This window comes from Zeus faber (assembly GCF_960531495.2).
Source record: "Zeus faber genome assembly, chromosome: 17".
Taxonomy (NCBI): Eukaryota; Metazoa; Chordata; class Actinopteri; order Zeiformes; family Zeidae; genus Zeus; species Zeus faber.
The window spans coordinates 5444693-5466027 of record NC_137204.1 but is presented as its reverse complement, the minus strand read 5'-3'; the positions used below and the strand labels follow the sequence as shown (position 1 = coordinate 5466027).

The window sequence follows — 21335 nt, the reverse complement described above, 5'->3', positions numbered from 1 at the left end:
TTTTTTTGTTCTTTTTTTTTTGTTTTTTGTTTTTTTTTCTTGTGACCTGAGTGTCTGAAGGTAAACCTATTAATAACTATTCGTTTAAAAACGAAATAATGAACTTATTAGCATTAATTAACCCAGACAATGTCAGGTGAGCAGTCAATAGACCATGATACCTATGGATCTAGAAGAGTTCACTATGACGCTTGGCGGAACTGTACAGCAATGGGTTTGCGTTAAATAATTAAAATTGGAAAATGAATCGAATGTTTCGGCTGCTCCCGTTAGGGGTCGCCACAGTGGATCGTCTGCCTCCAATACCTTCTGTTCTGCGCACCTTCCTCCCTTACACCAACCGCCTGCATGGTTTACTTACAGATGTAACGTTTACATGTAAAAATATATATATATATATTCGCCATAAACAATAGGAAGTGAAATAAATCTGCTTTTACAGCGGCCGTGTCTTGTGTTGAGTTCAATTAAACCCTGGAAATTCCTAGTCGACAGTGCAGTTCCGTACTGCGGTAAAGACAGCCGAAAAACACGGCCAAACCAACCTCCGCTTTACGGCGCGTATATGTACTAGAAATTACGGTAAGGGCGCGAATGAATGATTTCAAAAGAAAAGCGACGTTGCGGTGAACGAGATTTCACATCCATTCAGTCAGTAATGAATTAATTTATAAACATTAATATAAGAATACATTTATAACCAAATGAAGCAAAATTAATAATTTATAAATAATAAATAAAATGAATTATAATGAAAATATTAGCAAATCCTGAATATTGAATTTCGAAATTACAGTAATTACGGTAAGGGCGTGAAAGAACTGATTTCAATAGAAATGCGACATTGCGGTAAATTTGACATTCATTCAGTCAATAATGAATAAATATATATATATATATATGTATATATATATATATATATAACTAAATAAAGCAAAATGAATAATTATTAAATAATAAATACAATTAATAATAGCAGAAAAATATTAACTACCGCCTGCAAATGGTATCACTGAATTCACATTAGAGTTATGGGGAAACCTCCTGTTTCCACAAACCAATTCCACTTCAAATTGCTAGTAGACCACCTCACAATGTCAGTCAGACAATATCAACAAATTCTGATGTTGATTTTAAAAATTGAAGCCCTCTAAAATAACAAATATGCGTGTTCCCTCTGAATTCACATTAGAATTGTAAGGAAACGTCCCTTTTCCACTGACCATTCCCACTTCAGAATGATTTTATACCACCTGACAGTGTCACTCAGACAATATCAGCAAATTCTGATGTTGAATTTCAATATTAAAGCCCACTGAAATAGCAAATATCAGCCGCGTTACATCTGATTTCATATGAGAATCAAAAGAAAACATCCTGTTTCCGAGTGATAGTAGACCACCTCACAATGTCGCGCAGACAATATCAGCAAATTCTGAATGTTGAATTTTAAAATTAAAGCCCACGAACATAGCAAACAGCATATTGCTCTGACTTCATGTCCATTATTTCGGTTAACTCGGACGCGAGGGATCTGGCCCAATCCTTATTGGAATTCCGACTTAGATAGCTTAGACAGCACCATTGCAAGTATGAGGTCAGATATTTCCGATTTCCGACAGAAAATTAATGCAGCACAACGGACGCCCACATGTACCACTTCCGGGTCACAAGCTGCGGGGCCACCGACGGAGACTTCTGTTCGCACGACAAAGCCTTTGACGAGATGTTCTGGTAGATTGTACGTACGTACGTATGCGGTCATTATTTTATGTTTGTCTTTATTATTATTTGATTATCTATGTAGTTGTATGTCACCCAATTAGAGGATCAGCCAATGGCTCACTTATGGCGAATAAACGATTCTTAGCACACGACCAGAGCCACAACTAGCTAGAAAGATACATTTCTATTAATCCCTTTGCGTTGTACAATTTTAAGATTCCTTTATTTGCAGTAAGTCATGTCACAGCAGCCGCAACTTGATCACGAAGGAACCAAAAACACATAACAAAAACCAGAGACAAATCAGTCAACCGGTAAATAGGCAGCAAGAGCACAGACATCTCTCTTCGGAGATAACTAGGAACGCAGGGATCTGTTGGTTTCTTCACCAGGTTTGAGACAGCTGTTGACTATATGGACAGCTCCCTTTGTAGCCCAGACTTCCTCCTTTGGGGGGGGGGGGGGGGGGGGGAGAGAGAGAGAGAGAGAGAGACCTCAGGAAGAGGATCACAGCTACCACAGGAAGAATCACATGTTAATAATGAGGGAATCATCCTGGACTGAGCACAGCAACACCCCATACACTCCTGAAAAATCCAGATCAGTTTGCTGGTCAGTTTGTAAAACTCAAACTCCACCTTGAGGCGGGCCGTCATCTGGGCCAGGTCTACTGACCCCTGACCACGCATAGCGTTCCTTCTGCTTTTCCAAATGGCCAGCTTGGCCACCCCCGAAACAGTGTTCACCAGGACATGGACAGATTCGTTTGACACAGTGTAGACAGGACCGAAAACAAAGAGCTTAAAGGAGAAACAGACCCCGAACCCACCGCTCCAGTAGCCCGAAACAGCTCCCGCAGCCTAGGACACGGCACAAACAGGTGCTGCAGCAACTCCCTCTCAGAGCAGAAGACGCATCCCGCCCCCGTGCTGGAGTCGAGGCGTGCCAGATACCTATTTGTGGCCACCGCCCCATGCACAATCCTCCACTGGAGGTGGCCCACACGCTTGTCGATGGGGGGCTTGTACAGAGAACGCCAGCGGCCATCAGGGGACGCTCCGGGGCCGAAGAACTGGGTCCACCCCGACAGCCGTACCCCTGCCAGAGAGCGTAGGTGTGCCACCTTGACGCAGGCATAGTAGGCAGCTTTCTTGCCTACTGCCTCAAAACCCCCAGCTTGGGAGTGGCAAAGGTCAGGAGGCTGTCCTGCTCCTCCTCCCACTGCACAGCCGGAGAGACAGTCAGCAAAGGGCACGCAACCTCGCCCTCACCGTCCCAATGGTCAGGCAGAGCACGGCCGTTGATAAAAGCCCTATAGGCCACTGGCAGTGAAGCGCAGACTTCATCCACCAAACTGTGCAGCAGCCTGGAGGAACTGATGCCAGTTGTCCCCATGGGCTGCTCCGTGGACGCCTTCAGCAGATGACCCAGCCCGACGCACCCAGCCTTGAGCAAGCTGGAGCGCAGGCTGGAGGAGGAAAGGAGGCCAGGGTCTAGCAGTGGGTTTCCAAACAGCCACATCCCAGGGGCAGACGTGGTGTCACGGTGGACCTTAACCCGCCACGACTGCAGCACCGACTGATAGAAAGGAGTCAGCGCTGTCAAGTCCATCCCCTCGGTCCCCAGCAGAAACCGCTGCTTGTCATAAGAGAAGAACGCCTTGACCTTGGATGCAACGTCAATCAGGCCTTGACCCCCCCTCCTGGACCGGCAGATAGAGGGCTGCAGCTCTAATCCAGTGCTGACTGGACCAGAAGAAGTTGACGATGGTCCGCTGGATCTCTTCTAGCAGGCCTCCGGGTGGATGCAGAACGGTCAGTCGGTGCCATAGGGTCGAGGCGACCAAGTTATTAGCAACCAGTACCCTCCCCCTGTAGGACAACTGGGGTAGCAGCCATTTCCACCTGGACAGTCTGGCACACACCTTCTCCACCACACCAGCCCAGTTCTGCATCTGGTACTGCTCCGAGCCCAAAAACACCCCCAAAACCCTCATCCCCCTCGTTCCCCAACTCAGGCCCCCTGGTAGCTCAGGAGGCGTACCCTTAATAGATCTGCCCAGCACGCAGTAAGATTGGTCCATGGAAATCAACAGCCCTAAAACTCCCTTCAGCCTATTCGCCAGGACCTTTGAGAAAAGTTTGTAGTCCGTGCAAAGCATTGCAACAGGTCTCCAGTTTTTGAGCATGGCCAAGTCCCCTTTAGAGAGAGAGAGAGAGCTCTTTAAAGGTTCCTTTTTATTTTCAGTAAGTCATGTCACAGCAGCGGAAACTTGACTACGAAGGAACCAAAAAACAGAAATCACAGTGCGAGAGAGAGCTCTCAAGACAGTCACAGTGTTTCACAATATATATTTTTCTTAATATATACAGTGTATGAAAAAATGATACATAGCGCAAGTTGAAGAAAGAAAATACACTTAAATAGGATTTTTAATAAACAGTATTTACAAAGAGTACGATGTGCAAGCGGTGAGATTTTTTTTTTTTTTTTTTTTTAAGTGGCTTAATAGGTATGTGACAGGGACACTGTCATTGCGTGCTCTGGGATGCATTTAGCTGTTCGTAAGATTCAAATGCACGATGCAGTTAAACGATAGAAAGACTGGAAAAACAAAGCAGGTGGCGTAATAATAAATTATAATATAATGTAAATCTGAAAAGTAAATGAGAGAAATGAACGTGTGGGGAGAAACTGTTCCGGTGTCTGGTTATCACTAGCTGTTGGGTGGTTTCCCTCTCAGACCATGGCTTCATTTGGATGGAAGAGGAAGGCCGGGGACAAGGTGTCCAGGTCCAGAGTCCAGCAGTTTGAGGCGGAGGCAGAGAAGGGAGCTGCTGAGGTGTCCAGGGAGGACGAGGTGGACTGGTTGCAGGCCATCAAAAGACGGCGTGAGGTCCTTCTGGAGGACTGTGCGGCCAAGAGCAAGAGACTGAAGGATGAAGGAGCAGTGCTGGCTGAGCAAGGCAGGTGAGAAGGGTTTCGCTATGTGCATGTAATTGTATGTCCTTCGGCAGTTCACTTGTATGGCCAGTGCAACAGTTTGGAACTTAGTTAATCATATGAAAGAAAGTACATTGATGCTATTCTAGCAGTCAGTACTGTCATTATAAACACTCATGTTTATATGTTTAAATGTCCCTCACTCAATCTCAAGGCATGGTTGGAAGAAAATGATGTACAGAGATATTTACATCAACATGAGAAAATGTAGCAAGTACATAAATATATAATATGTGTATATTTGTGCATAAAGTTTGTCAATGTTTTTCAACCTTAAATAATATTTTGATTTTGTTTCATCACAGTGCTGGGAATTTTTGCAAATACTGGCTACTGCATACTAAATGGTTTACCTTTAAGTCGGACTTGGGTAGAATGTACTTTATCTAAACAATGTAACACTTAAAAAAAATGTACATATGACACTGTCCTTAGACCCCTTGGACACAGGCCATGGACCCCTATGGCCCCAAAGACCAAAGTGAGAATCAGTTGAATTCAATACCAAAGCCCACAAGGATTCTACTGTTGATTTATTTAGAATGGATATAATAAAATGAGCAAAAATATTCAAGATATAAATGTCAAAAAACTTGTCTGACTTTAGTTTTTTGGTGATCAAGTGACAGTGACAATAATTCTGTTCTCATGATGCTTTCCCATATACCATCAGAAGTTCTCCAGAAGGGGGTGCTGTTGTGTAGAATGCGCCACACTGTGTAACCCTGCGGTAACTAGGTAATAGAAAAAAGTTCTAAAACTGAAAATTCTGTTAAGACTCTTGGGCTTGCCTTTTTTTCTTTAGTCATTTTCTCTAGTCTGCTGTAAAACTGCATATAAAACCTCATCGCCAGAATTGTATGCCTTTCAATGCCTTATAAAGTGGTCTAGGCTCAGATCCAATCTCATCCTTCGTCATTAAGGCATAACCCAAACATAACAGTGCACAGTCTTTTAATGTTTCAAAATAAAAGCATAGCATCGGAAATTCGGTACACTTAAAAATATATCTTAATAGATTTTTGAAGAAGTGGACGCATACACCAGCAGTCTACTCGAAGTAGGCCTGTGACATAGTATTGGATCGGGACCAATCAGTTGAAAACCACTGCCCTACGCTCATTGGAACGGTTTTCACATCAGCTAAATTAAAGAGTGCGCACCTGTCTCCCTCTCTGACGGTACTGAAGGTGCCTACAGTGCGCCAGCGATGGGGTGCGCACGCTCTGACGCTGCCAACCCAGGCACAAACGGCAAGCCAGAACAGTGTGTTTTCATTTTAGATTTAGGTTATTTTATTGAACTCTGTTTCCTTAGAGAATGAAACAAACACCATGGGTGATGGACACACGGGAATGGGATAACAGAATCGGGGGAGCCAGGGGGAGGTACGATGGCAAAGCGGGACAAGATGTTGCTATAGTGATGATCTTCTTCTTCGGTTTCTTTCAGCTGCTCCCATTAGGGGTTGCCACAGCAGATCATCTGCCTCCAATACCTTCTGTTCTTCGCATCTTCCTCCCTTACACCAACCGCCTGCATGTCCTTCCTCACCACATCCATAAAGACTAATAAAATAGATTATACAACATTTTTACATATATTACATATAAGAATTTATACAAGTTATAACCTGGAGCCATGCGAGATCACCATGTCCAGATCCTCCATCAGCCTCAATGTAATTAATAAATAGAAACAACTTTTATATCAATCCACGATTTTTATCAAAGCCATTTAAGTGAGATATTCCAGAGAAAACGGCCTCTACCAGCTTCGTAAAGTCTGGCCCGCCGTTCATGAACGATCCGATTCTTTTGAACGGCTCTGTTGTAGGAACGAAGGGAACCGAGTTTCGCTGGGTAATGAGACAGGTTTTTTTGCCAAGGTTTACAGACAGATATGTTGTGCTCTTTGCAAATGTTTCCTCCATTTAAGAGAAGAGGTGCCCTGGCTGAAAAGGAGTGCAGCCACTGTCACATCAGGTTCACAAAGTGAAGGCACACTCACACTAGTCTTTAGTGCAAAGGTTTGGATAGTAATACTTTGATAAAACCTTTACTTTTTAAAGGTTATTTTACTGTTATGTGTGAACATTTGTGTTTTCTACCTGTTCTGCACAAAAAAAATTTCATGAATAACATGTATAATATCATGAAACTTGTTTTTCGAAAATATTATAAAAATAATTTTGGTTTTTAAAACGAATGGAGCCATAAGATCCAGTTCCCTTCAAAAAGCTGTAATTCACTCCAGTAAATCACTACAGCAGACATGCGTAGTAGAGTCTGCTCCTCGGTATCGGCCCAGAATTTCAAAATCGGTGCATCCCTAAAGGAATTAATTAATGAATTGCTTGTAGAGCAATGTAAGAAAATATACTGGCAATCTGCATTACAAAATACTAAATTCCATTTAATGTTTACGTGGAATAGGCTTTGGTAGATTTCCGATAAAATCGTCTATCGGCGATCAACTCCATCGATTGTGATTGACATTGATGACAGACAATTTTTTTTAATTTGATTTTTTTATCCACTAGGAAACATCTGAGCATTGAAACGGTGTAAGTGCATTTTGACCTGTTCTGAAACTGGAGTGGAAAGAGAGAGGGAGAGGGAGGGAGGAGGCAGAGGCTCTCCCCCGCTCTGTCGAGTAACTACTGGTGATCGGATCTCACTTCCCTGCTACAGTCCGGTGCAGAGACATGAAAAAGGGGAAGGAAATCGACTCCTCCAGACAGAGGTGCTCGCTGGCTCCCGTGCCTGTCTTTATTTTAGATCTATTTATTTTTGTTTGTTTCTTACATGTACGAAACAAAGATTTTCACAAAACTGAGTTAAGGGACTATCCCGTTCCCTTCCCAAAAAACCTGTGTCCCCATTGTCGGAACAGTGGGGATACATGTCTCCCCCATGCTTTCTGTTGATATGGGACTTAATTTAATAAAAACTGGATGTTTTTGTGTTAAAACTTTACTTTTAAATAATTTATCCTGCACTTCTGGAACAGGGAGACCACATTTGACACATAAAATAACGTTCTATACGCAAGCGAGCCCCCCGCGCACATGCGCACATCACTGCGCCCCGGCAATTTTGCACGATCGCCCAAGCCTATCATGGAATTGATATTGAGTCAGTCACTGTATTTAAACATAAAAATAGCGACCTGCAGCATTGCTTCGCTGACAGAGAAAATCATGACTCTATTAGTGTGTATCTGACTGTTTTCAATAGACAAATGTGTAAGGGAAATCAAACTGACCTACTTCAGTTGTTTAATATTTCCACTATTGTAATTGGCAGTTACGGTAGGGTAATTGGTTAGTTGATTTTACTGTGGAAATGATTTAGTGATTTCTGGACAAGGATGTCAGTCAGAAAATCCTTGCTCCCCTCCCTCTTTGAATTTTTACTGTTTAAATCACACCACCCCAAACCATATACCTCTGACACAAAACTGAGAGCAGGGAAAATCCCCTGCCAAGGGCCCCAACCAAGCAGAGAAAGAAAAATACAATAATATGCCTGGAATCTGAAACAGGGTTCTCATACCTAACTCAATAAAAATAACAGGTGCACAGCCGCCCCTGATCATCGGCCCAGTGAAGACTAGTAAGACTAGTACCCAAGACAGGTGTGGCCACTTAAATCACACCACCCTCACACCACATAATATACTTAATTGCAATGTTCTTGCCCTTGGTCAAACCCTTCCTTTTTGTCGAACCCATTGAATTGTCAACTGCTGTTGTTCTGAAAGGAATTTAGAAAGCCATCAAACACTTGGAAAACACTGTTGGGACTTATCATTGGACGATATATAGCTCTACTAAGCTATGTCCGTGCTGTTTCAGTCTGGGGCCACACTCCACATCCCATAACAATACATCCGTATTTCCACTCACCAGTTTGGAACAAATTAGAATCTATATGTTAGAAAACATGTTTGCCCAATGATGATGTGGTAAAAAAGGCAAACATTCTTTCTCAGATCACTTTTTTTATTATCAAACTTTTATTTGCTCAATGCTGTGTTTTCGCATTGCTATATTTTACTAATTTTTTAGTAAATTTTACTAATTTTCCTAGGACGTATTGTGTGTTATCACCGGGTGCGTTGCATTTCATTTCACTGCATATATGTATGAAAGTATGTATACGTATGTGACGAATAAAATGCTGGAACTTGAACTATTTGTCACAGCTGAGGAAGATCCACTAAAATTGTTTCTCTATACTCCTCAAACTTTGACCTCAAAGATGCTTAAACATGAGAAACAACAAACTGAAACTCTCACATTTTATCTGGATAGCCTGTCCAATAAAACTCGAATAGATACGGCAATCATCAATTATCAATCATATTAATCTCTAGATCACTCTTCCCATGGCCTGATCTTGGTCCCCTCAACTGAAACAGATCTTTGTTCAATATTGACCTGAGGAGGAGACAGCTGTTAGAGAGAAATAGAGCATATCACTGTCCTTGCAACACACTCAAACATACCACTTGTACGGGGCTCAGACCCAGAGAATTCAAACACTCCCTTAGCTCCAACACAGTGACAACACAGTAAACTGTCTTTGAACCCTGGCGCTAAGTATATGCAGATTAATGTTTTTGTTTCTGCTATCCCTTCTGCGCCATTTTACTTGGTTCAGATGGATTGCCTTTGTTTGCTTTGCCTCAACCCTTGTTTGAACTGTATGCATATGCTGACCCAGAAATTTAGAGATTATATATATTTAATATGTATTAGCCACTGAACACTACAAGCCCAGAACAATGTGTGTGGTTATTATTGTGATGCAATTCTCTTCAATCTGTAATTTAAAATACTTGGTGGTGTTTAGGGCTGGGCATCAAATTTCTGTACTTAATAATTTGGATTATCACAGCATTCGGTGACAGTGCCATATTTCCATATAGCGTGTTCCAGTAGCGTGCTTTTGCTATAGCGACACTTATTAGTGTTTATGAGGAGGATAGTGGTCCATTGGGTATGGTCTTAAAATATAACATACCAGCCCTGCTTGCCATGTCTCTACTATTTCACCAAATATGTACTTTGGTCAGGCATGTTTGTAATTGTTGCTAGCCAATGGATCCGTGTTGTTTGTTGCGTTCGTTCAGTTAAGCTGTCCCTTCTATCAATGCATGTTTAGCTAAGAAACCACATCAAGTAATTCACTTACTGACCGCATGAAACACAAGTTTGATGCCAGTGTCTGTTTCTTTCTTTCTATGAGTTAGATTTGATAGTGTGTGTGTGTGTGTGTGTGTGTGTGTGTGTGTGTGTGTGTGTGTGTGTGTGTGTGTGTCTGTGTGTGTGTTTGTGCGTGCGCGTGCGTGCATACATTCTTTGTAGACACCGGGAAGCCGTAAACAAGTGGGATGAGGCCATTCATCTTACTCCAGACAACCCTTTTCTCTATGAGATGAAGTCTCAGGTACAATTCAACCAAACATTTATCACTGTTTTTGTTTATCTTCCCATTTCACTGCTTTGATACTGATTGATGAATTGTTTATTTTGCTTTTTTTTCTGATTTACTGTTCTTATGTCACAACCATATAGTACCTACACACCATTGCTCGCTTTGCCCTTGCAGTTTCCCCTCTGTTTTTTTATTTTTATTTTATTTAATTGTATTCTTCCATGCCCCTCAGAGGGCTCAGGGTTTTAGAGAATGCCATCAAAGCAAGCCTTTGAATGGGAGCCCGTAACGCACTTGGAGACCTTTTGTGACAAAGAACTAAAAATATACTTGTCATGACTTGTCATGCTTTAACTCTGTATAGTGTTACTTGTTTTTATTTCCTTGTAAAATATGGTTGAAGCACTGTGGTTCCTATAACAGGAATGTATTGTCTCCTGTGTTATCTGTACTGGACAGTTATTTCAGTCGTATCAAAGAACATTATCGTGGTATAGGGCTTTTTGCATTATTTGGATGTTCCCTGCAAAGCATAGACAGGATGGAATAGTCACTTTATAGAAACTCTCTCTGAGCCTCTTAGAGAGAATAACATTTAAGACTGGCGTTCGTAAAGAGAAAACCTTTGAGTTATTCAAACTTCATATTTTCATGATGGAGTAATATAATTAGCTGAAGCATGTTGTGTACATAAATCTATTGTAACCTTGCTGTGTATGTGTGCTCATGAAGACAAGCAGACATGTGATAGTATATTAGCCATCATAGTCACTAGGACCCCCTAGAGCTGGTATGCCTTTGAGTATGATGGCTGTTGTCACCATGGTGATGACATCTTGGAAAATGCTGCATGTTCCAAACAAGCTTCACATAGTGACCCATATCCTTCTTTCTCTCTGAGTGTTTTCCCTTGTGTGTGCGCTTTACTTTCCCATTGCACAGTATTTGTGTTGCCACCTGTGATATAATTCTATTCTGGGATGTGTTTACTGCCGCAAAATTGCATGCCAGGTGCTGCTTTGAGCAAATCCGATTTTGCGGTGTTTTGGGCAAATTATGTTCCCATTAGCTTAAATTCAGTCTCCCGATACAAGCCAATCAGTTTCCGCTTTGTTGATAGTGTATTAATAGGCAACCTTACATGCTTCGTTAATCTTATGAAATAATATAATATAATAATATAATAAATTCACTGGCCAACAGACAATTTCCAATGGTCCATGGAAGCATTTTTTATATATTTTCTATGATCTTTAAAAACATGATTTGGTAAACATCATGATTTTATATTATACCAATATTGAAATAGCTTAAAACTACCATCTCAATTTGTGTAATTCTTTCTCCTAGTGTCTTCTATAACTGTACCATAATGAAATCACCCTATTTAGACATTTGAGAAGGAAATCTCTTTAGGACCAGACCTGCAAAATGATCACTGCTATGATCATTTTCTTATTATCCTATACTTTTTGCTATGCACAGTCACAGCCAAAACAAGAATATTAACTTGTCTTCACTCCATGAGCGTCACATTCTTTTCTCAAAAGTTTTCCTTCTAATCTATTGTTTTGGGTTTTTTTTCCTGGTCACTTCAGCTGGTGGCGATATCGTCTCATCCGAGGATGCTGTTCTTTTTTGTGAATGTTCATTTATATCGACAGTTTATTGACCACAACTTGTGGATGCTATTTACTTCTTGCAATCTACAGTCAGTGCATTTTTTCCCTGAGAAAAAATGCCCCACCAGCAATGGAAATAACATATAGAGGTGTACATGCATAACACAAATACATTTAATGGCTATTTCTTAAAGATTAGCAGTTAAACATAGTACCAAACGTGTAATTATTGAACAAAAAAATAACCAGAGCTGATTTGCAGCTGCCTTGTACAGTTGAAATCTCATTACATTTGACCCTTACTCTCAAGAATAATGATGCGCAAGTGTAAAGTTGTGTGAAACAGGTTATTTTGGCCATTATGCCACGATCAGGATGTTTGCGTCAGCAGAGCTTAGGCTTCGGGAAGGGGCCTGCTACTGACAGAGGTCAGTTAGGAAAGTGTAGGGCAATGTGTGGAGGGATTTGTAGGTAATGAGAAGTTTATATTGAATTAGTTACTGGATGGACAGCCAGTAGCGGTTTTTCAGGCTGGGTTGATGTGGTTCTTGGGGAAAGCATAAGCAGATAGTCCATGGTGTTCTGGATACATTGAAGGTTATTGAGGATTGGTGGATGTGACATAAAGGGGGCTGTTGCTGTAATTGAGTGTGGAGGTGATGAATGCACAGATAAGTGAATCAGCTTCTCAGACGGAAGAAGCAGAAGGCTGATTTTGGTTTGTGACAAATTTTTCCAGTTTAGAACGGAGTTGTCATTTTTAACACCAGATCAATCCAACATTTTAAAATTATAAATATCTTAATGGAGGCATTGGACTTAGTTTGACGCAGCATACATTTTGGATTAACATTTTTTAGAAGATACATCTTGGTTGTTGGGGTAATACTTTTCCTACAACCAGTGATTAACTAGCAAATAAAATCATGCAAAAATGCCACAGTTGACTTCATAAACAACCCGATCACTATGAGGGATATTCAGGATAATAAATAGTTCTCAATTGGAAGATAAAGTGAAAAATACACTACTCACAAAAAGTTTGGGATATTTGGCTTTTGGGTGAAATTTTTGGAAAATCTAAAAAGTTCACACTACAGTGATATATCATGATAGTAGGGCATTTAAGAAGAGCCATGCAATGGTGATTTCCTCATCTCAAACAATTTATTGAAGCAAAAGCCAACAACAGTGGTGGGTATACCACAACAAAAAATGTCAATGTCTCAATAACTTGACTTATTGTCTGCTGAGGCATGGCACCCCACTATTCTTGAAGGGCGGCCCTCAGGTCATTGAGGTTCTGGGGTACAGAGTTACGAGCCTCTACATGGCAACTCAACTGATCCCGTAGGTTTTCTATGGGATTCAGGTCTGGAGAAAGTGCAGGCCACTCCATTTGAGGTACCCCAGTCTCCAGCAGCCGTTCCCTAATGATGCGACTTCGATGAGCTGGAGCATTGTCGTCCATGAAGATAAATTAGGCCTGTGTTGTTCATGCAGGGGCACAATGACTGGATTTATGATGTTATTCAGGTAGTATGGGCTTGTCACTGTACCATTCATAAAGTGTAGGGCAGTTCTGTATTGACTGGACACACCTGCCCACACTGTAACACCACCACCACCAAAGGCTCGTCTGGTGACAGCGTTGGCCGATGCATGGCGCTGTCCTTGACGTCGCCAACATCGTTGGCGGCCATCATTTCTGCTCAACGCGAATCAACTTTCATCAGAGAACAGCACTGAGGCCACTGGTTCCTCGTCCAGCGTCAACGCTGCCTGGCCCGTGCAAGACAATGATGCCTGCGCCTGGTGGTGTGGTCAGGTACCCTTGCAGGTCATCTAGCACGCAGACCACGCTGATGTAAACGGTTTTGAATGGTCTGACGTGACACTTGGGTGCCTCTCACCTCCCTTAAATGTGCCTTGAGTTGAGTGGCATTCGTCATCCGGTTCCGCAGGGCACTGTTCACAATGAAGCGCTCATCAGTGTGGGATGTGGCCAAAGGACGTCCACTTCTATGCCTTTCTGTGACTCTTCCAGTCTCTCTGTATCTCTGTTGCAACCTGCTGATGACACTCTGTGACACTCTAAGCTCAGTGACCACTTCCCTCTGAGAACATCCTGTTTGAAGCCTCACAATGGCGAGGTACTGTTCATCATTTGTTAGGTGTCGTCTTGGTCTCATGATGTCAAAATGTGAACAGCATGATGAAGAGGACTGTTTAAATACCAATTCTAATTGACCAGGAAATGTATTGGTCGATTCATGGATCAAACACCTGTTGTGAATTTTGCCGTTCAGCTCCTTGTTAGAGAACAGCAAGTTGTGCAAAAAGTACTGAAACATTGAACAGTTGGACATGTGCATTCAAAAGTTTAGAGAAGGTCAAATTAAGTTCACCTGTAAAGGTTATAGTGCATTTTGGGTTCATCCTGAAATTTCACCCGAAAGCAGAATATCCCTAACTTTTTGTGAGTAGTGTGTATCTATGTTATATATAAAATAACATTTAACTATTAATATGAATTGTGTCCAAACTACTTTGATTTTGGGAAGCTAAGCCTTTGTGTAGGTAACCATGAACAGACCCGCTATTTTCAAAAAGCACTTATGCATTGTCCTTTGTCGGACCTACAGGTACTGACCATTCTCCAGGAAGTGTTTCCAGCCGTGAAGGCAGCAGAAATGGCTGTGAAGTTCAATCCCCTGTGGTGGGAAGGATGGCAGACTCTGGGACGGGCTCAGCTCAGCCTTGGAGAGGTGGACCTGGTTAGTACGGATTCTACCATCCAAATAATTTGAGTTAATAATCATCTTTTAGGGACTTAGGGTTAGGCTTTATTCCATTTCAAGTGAATAGCTGATCATTGTTAAACTTCTTATCCTACTGTAAACCATTGAGAAGGAAAGGGCGTGTGTTTGTTTAGTTATCTAGACTTAATATTTTATATGAATGCCTTTCCTCCGAGACGAAATGCCTCTTCTGAAGCACACCCAAGTGCCTACAGCAAGGAAGGTGGCTCAAACTGTGTCAGAACAAGCCCAAACATGTGGATGTTAAACTCGCTGATCATAGCTGCGTGCTCTCCCATTTAAGGCATAACAAACAGGGTTGAATACAAATACCCTACTCTGGCTATTGGGGTTGTATGTATAGACCCCACATGCCCAGCAGCTCAGAGGCCTACCCGAGCCGACAATGGGAAGTGTTGAAAGTTACTAAAGCTATAGCTAAGCCAAATCTATACACACCTTGAAACATAATAAGGGCAGGGAAGGGAAAAAAACAAAAAAAGTACATCTACTATTTTTAATGAGGCGTGTTGAGTCGAGTTCCAGAAGATTTATGCAAAGACATGTTTGAGTAGCTTCTTTCTGCACAATGTTGAGTGCAGCGATCCCCCATTTCTCTTTGGGTAGCTCTTTTACCTCTTTGACAATCTATTTCTGCCTGATTTATATTTTTGCACTTTTAGTTTCATCCACCACATCTAACTCGGAGGACAACTGAGATACCCAAATACAACGTAAAGTGGCATAATGAAGTGCCTGTGAGTGTTTCTCACTTCATGTTGAACATGCGATTTATTGTTTAAGGTATAGACATGGGCATAAGCCGCTTTCACACAAATGCACTCCGGACAATGTCCATTTAATGTCCGGACCTGACTATCCAGACATTGTCCGGAGTTAACCTTTCATACATGTAGCAAAAAAAACAGGGATTGTCAGTGTCAGACGTGTTTACACTACCTGGAAATAATCCGTTTGGTTTAGACGAGGGGCAGAGCCTGGATAGAGCTTGCATGAGGCAGGACGTAACACAATTACACTCCGGAGTTTTATAGCACACCCAAGATGGAGGAAGAGGCTACAGACTTATCAGTAGTTGGGCTTTTTTTTGTGCTGACCTTTAATGTATTTGGACGCATCCACAATATAAACGGGAGAGTGGAAAGGAATAATTAAGAAAGCAGAAAGGAGTATGCAGCAACTACGCTCTGTGCATGAAGATCTGCATGAAGGTAAATAACTGGCGCATGATAGAAACGTCAACACGTGACACGCCCACTCGCTTGCTGTGAATGATCCAGACAATTACCTGCTCTGTTCACACATGCCACTCATTCTGAAATTAGGCAGACTATGTACTAGGGTGCTGGCTGGGTAATGTCTGGGTCAAATGATTCAGACAATTGCGTTCACACATACAGCTCATCCAGGTAATGTTTGGATAATTTCAGTTTTACAGTGCATGTGTGAAAGCAGCTGTAGACTTGTCAAAATACCAGAAATGTTAAACTGCCAGTGGCAGTTGAAAAGGCTTTGGTCCTTAGGTTTGTTTATAAATACTGTTGGGAAACACAGTTTTATTGCGCAATATATGAAATGGAATGTAGGCCTAGTGTGAAGTTGTCTCAGACAGCTATAAGAGTGATTAAAAAAATAATAATAAAAAAAGAAACAAAATTATAACGTTTCAATGGATTTGAAGATCCTGGTAGTGATTGATTGCAAAATGATCTTCCATGTCATTGCCTTGACCAAAAGAAATAAGAGGAATAATGACTACATTATAAGGAATGTATAATATAAGGATATAACAGTGCTATATCACTAGCTGCGTATTATGTTCCATTATTAATCAACGTTTCAGGGCCTGGTTGAATACTCAATTCTGATTGGATAATTGGAATAACTAAATAATTCTAGTCAAACTGGAACTATTGTTTGCCAGTCTCAATGATTGCACTGGCTCCATACTGTATATCTAACCCATCTTGCCTGTTTCAATGAAGCCTACAAATTATGTAACACCATAGGTCGACAGCACATAAGTAATGGGCCACATCGCAAGTGTGATCCTGTTTGTTGCACACATCACCTCTTTTCAACAGGCTGGCTGATACTCAGTAAGTGGTCAACATGCTTATGTAAGTAATACAATTGTTAGAGGAAAGATTCAGTTGGCTGGTCGGCAAGTTAAACCTGTTGTCAAACATACTTAAGGATCATGTTCATTGCTTGCCAACTGTCAGCAACATAGAGGACACACTTGCTGGCAGAACAATAGCTTGTTGGTTCATGTCTGAACAGATTAGAAACTCATGTTAATTATGGATTGGTTGTAATTGTTCTCCATGTAGAATCTCAGTGGTCACAATAGAAAGCCAGAAATGTTTTTTTTCGAATAGGGAAATGTAAATCATATTACACTTATAATAGTAGATGGCAATGAGATTAATAATTGTGTGTGTGTGTGTGTGTGTGTGTGTGTGTGTGTGTGTGTGTGTGTGTGTGTGTGTGTGTGTGTGTGTGTGTGTGTGTGTGTGTGTGTGTGTGTGTGTGTGTGTGTGTGTGTGTGTGTGACACTCACCGCCACTTTAATAGGTACACCTGTTCAATTGCTTGTTATTACAAATAGCTAATCGGCCAATTACATGGCAGCAACTCATTCCATTTAGGCATGTAGACATGGTGAGGATGACTTGCTGAAGTTCAAACCGAGCATCAGAATGGGGAAGAAAGGGGATTTAAGTGACTTTGAAGGTGGCATGGTTGTTTGTGCCAGACGGGCTGGTCTGAGTATTTCAGAAACGGCTGACCTACTGGGATTTTCATGCACAACCATCTCTAGGGTTTACAGAGAATGGTCCAAAAAAGAGAAAATATCGAGTGAGCAGCAGTTGTGTGGACGAAGTTGCCTTGTTGGTGTCAGAGGTCAGAGGAGAATGGGCAGACTGGTTCGAGACGATAGAAAGGCAACTCAAATAACCACTCATTACAACCAAGGTATGCAGAATACCATCTCTGAACGCACAACACGTGTAACCTTGAAGCAGATGGGCTACAGCAGCAGAAGACTACACCGGGTGCCACTTCTGTCAGCTAAGAACAGGAAACTGGGGCTACAATTCGCACAGGCTCACCAAAAATGGACAAAAGAAGATTGGAAAAACGTTGCCTGGTCTGATTAGTCTTGAGTTCAGCTGCGACATTCAGATAGTAGGGTCAGAATTTGGCGTAAACAACATGAAAGCATGGATCCATCCTGCCTTGTATCATCCGTTCAGGCTGGTGATAGTGGTGGTGTAATGGTGTGGGGGATATTTTCTTGGCACACTTTGAGCCCCTTAGTGTCAATTGAGGATGGTTTAAACACCACAGCATACCTGAGTATTGTTGCTGACCATGTCCGTCCTTTTATGACCACAGTGTACCCATCTTCTGATGGCTACTTCCAGCAGGATAATGCACCTTGTTACAAAGCTGAAATCATCTCAAACTGGTTTCTTGAACATGACAATGACTTCAATGTACTCCAATGGCCTCCACAGTCACCAGATCTCAATCCAATAGAGCAGCTTTGGGATGTGGTGGAACGGGAGATTTGCATCATGGTTGCAACGTGTACACTAACAATGAGATTAAGATTATATTTTAATGAATAAAGATCACATTGAAAATGTAATTTGTTTTGCATGTCCTTGAAAATGGAAAAATAGTGCTTAAAAAGTATTTGAACGTCCTTGAATATTTTGGTATACCAGAATGAACCCTGGCTTATGAACCCTGGCTTTTATATTGTTTATAGTGAGTACTTGATATGCTCTTTATTTTCTGCTGTCCCGTTTTTGCTGCTGGACAAAGTTAATTTCACTGTGATGGGACTAATAAAGGTTTATCTTATCTTAAGTAAAGAGTGTGTGTGTGTGTGTGTGGGCTGGGGGGGAGTGTTCATCTCTAAGCTAAGGCTCCTCCTGCAGGCAGTGCGGTCCTTCCAAGTGGCCATCCACCTGTGCCCAGGCGAGCGCAGCCTGTGGCAGGAGGACCTGGCCTGGGCACGGAGGCTGAAGCAGCAGCAGCAGTGGGCAGTGGAGGAGAAGTCTCTGCAGGAGGAGGAGGCGCACAGACTGATACTGAACGCTCCGGAGTTGGAGCAGGACTATGACTTTGAGTCCGATGATGTGTTGGCGGCGTGCGTGGCCGTGGCGGACCGACAGAGGAGCTACGAGGAGCTGAAGAGGACCGCCGTGGTAGTAGACGCCGAGGGGAACGCCAAGAATGTATTGATGGAAAAGGATGGCTCAGATGATGCGGCTTCAATGTCGAAAGAACAGTTTGTCAAAGCCCGAGGTCCCTGAGTTTGTCCACTGGTGGAAAGATGTGAGATCAGGATTGCACAACTCAAAAAAAAAAAAAAAAAAAAAAAGTTAAACTAATGTAATTTAGAGTTGCTTGTGTCTTCAAGTATTGACATCCAAAACAAGGTCTCATTGTCTAAATAATTTGTTAAAGAGCTGTTAAAATGCATTTTGTCGCACTTTCCCACCCAATCAGAAGATGTTTTTTTTCTGTCTTTATTTTTTAGGTTGTTTTTTTTAACATGGCATGAACACACAAATTCAAAATTCATGGTGGACCATTAGGTCAGAAATATAACCTTTGACATGCATTTTAAATTTGTGTCAGAGGCGAGGCCAGGGAAAATGGATTCCAGAAAGCCAGAGGTAGTTATCTCCTCTGCCGGAGTGGCTCTGTTCTCCAGCCAAAACTGTCTATAAATGTGTACAGGCAAAGAAAGGGGTTCTTAAAAAATATTATGATGAATTATGTAAAGAAGTATGTCAAGAATTTTGAATGTACTTATGTATAATATTTTCAAGTTTGTTTTTTCAATAGTAATTATGATTGGTATTATGTGATCTACAACTACAAAGTCTTCCATATTACATGATTGCATTGTCATGGACTCAGAAAATTTCAAAACAGCAATTGCACTGAGTTGAGAATGTGACAAAATATGTGCATATCAAAATTACTTGATAATGACTTGAGGATATTATGCCTTAATTTTACCTAGTTTGTCTCTCTGTTTTTGTTGTTCTTTTGCTTTTTTTGTGAATAAGTATGTTTTGTGTATAACTTGAAAACCAAAATAAAATCTTCCACAAAATGTCACCCTGCAAATGGTATTTTCTTCAACATATGTGATCCATTACCACATTAGTTTTTCTATGAGTTGAAATGGAAGAACAATCTTAGCAGTTCTTCCCGAGTGCCTAGGTCTACAAAGAAGTACCTTGGAATGAAGGATGAGAATGGACAGAAATATTCCATGCTATTAACTAGGAAAATGCAAGTTCAGGGTTCAAAAATGAGCATGAACCCATTATGCCTATTACCCAAGTTTTCCTTCAAGGTGTGTTTTGATTTTGGATTCTAAATGGGTTATGAATTGATGGAATGATACACGGGTATTCCTGTTTATGCACCAGCGTCCGGGATTTCAATGCCGTCGCATCATGCATTGAAAGGGGCCAAAATGAGCGTGTCGACCCGGGTGTCCTGTTCACATCAGAGCCAATTGGAGGTGGAGCCGATTAAAACACAGGTCTCTTGCTGGGTCATTTGACCCGAGACTGAGACCCGGGTTTTCCTTTCCCACTGATGACAAATTGAGCTTTAAATTTTAGAGAGTGTTACCGGTTTTTGGTGCAGTGGGAAAGGGGTATTAAAGACTTTAGATCATACATTTTGTGAGATTGTATATTTTAGGCCTTCATTTAATTTACAGTATTTTCTCTTTGTCCAAAAAAAATGGTGAACTGGCTCATTGATGCACGTGGGGAGCGAAGGCTAGCCTGTCTGGTCTGAACCCACAGAAGAGCTACTGTAACACAAATTGCTGAAAAGGATAAAGCTGGCGCTGATATAAAAATATATGAAATGTTTCAGAACACACAGTGATTCCAGCTTGCTGTGTATGGGGCTGTGTAGCCACAGACCAGTCAGAGTGCCCATGTTGACCCCTGTCCACCACCTAAAGCACCTACAATGGGCACGTGAGCGTCAGAACTGGACCATGGAGTAGTGGAAGAAGGTGGCCTGGTCCGATGAATTACGTTTTCTTCTACATCATGTGGATGGCCGGGGTTAGGGTCTGATCAGATCTAGCATCTGTGAGATGTGCCAGAACGACAAGCTCAATCCTTAGAGGCCCCACCTCGTAACTTACAGGACTTAAAGGATCTGCTGCTAACGTCTTGGTGCCAGATACCACAGGGACACCTTCAGAGGTCTTGTTGAGTCCATGCCTTGACGGGTCAGAGCTGTTTTGGCGGCACGAGTGGGACCTACAAAATATTAGGCAGGTGGTTTTAATGTTGTGGCTGATCGTTGTATAACCCAGAGTTTTGGCAGGGTAGTGTGTGTAAAAGAGATTCTATACTTCCGATTCTATACTGATCTCTTACATTTTTTACTTTCTCATCATTGCCGTTTATCTCATCTATGCCTTCATCCAAAAGGAAGTTTTATCTGTTTTGGACCGCGTTGAGTGAGGTCACAGCCTTCTCAGCGTCAGCGTGTGTTCAGAGAAAAATGCCATGACTCAGTTAGCGTCAGAATTACGGCAGAGTGTATCTTTACAAATTGATGGCTGTGGTCTGGTTACAGGAGAAATTAGGTTGACCCATGTTTGTGTGTGGCTTCTAATGGGATAATTGGCAAGTGGGTATTTGGCCATCAGC

The 21335-nt window shown here is 41.8% G+C and overlaps 1 protein-coding gene across 3 annotated transcripts; it reads left to right on the top strand.

Annotated features, from left to right (window-relative positions):
* Positions 1-1669: 1669 nt before the first annotated feature.
* On the top strand, positions 1670-19764 carry ttc33 (tetratricopeptide repeat domain 33). Of its 3 annotated transcripts, none has more exons than XM_080018197.1 (5): positions 1670-1741; positions 4469-4695; positions 10103-10184; positions 14440-14571; positions 18570-19764. In XM_080018197.1, exons 2-5 carry the CDS (start codon positions 4472-4474, stop codon positions 18945-18947), a joined length of 816 nt encoding a protein of 271 aa, XP_079874323.1. In that variant the 5' UTR covers positions 1670-1741; positions 4469-4471; the 3' UTR covers positions 18948-19764. The 3 variants fall into 3 exon arrangements, with proteins under 3 accessions (XP_079874323.1, XP_079874322.1, XP_079874324.1); XM_080018196.1 differs by having other exon boundaries at positions 1671-1749; XM_080018198.1 differs by having other exon boundaries at positions 1693-1745.
* Positions 19765-21335: the final 1571 nt, after the last annotated feature.

What these genes read in the sequence shown, in the direction of transcription:
- ttc33 (XM_080018197.1), top strand. Translation starts at nt 4,472, where the DNA reads ATGGCTTCATTTGGATGGAAGAGGAAGGCCGGGGACAAGGTGTCCAGG. An exon ending in GTGCTGGCTGAGCAAGGCAG is followed by an intron (nt 4,696 to 10,102) that starts GTGAGAAGGGTT and finishes CATTCTTTGTAG; the next exon opens with ACACCGGGAAGCCGTAAACA. An exon ending in GCCTTGGAGAGGTGGACCTG is followed by an intron (nt 14,572 to 18,569) that starts GTTAGTACGGAT and finishes CTCCTCCTGCAG; the next exon opens with GCAGTGCGGTCCTTCCAAGT.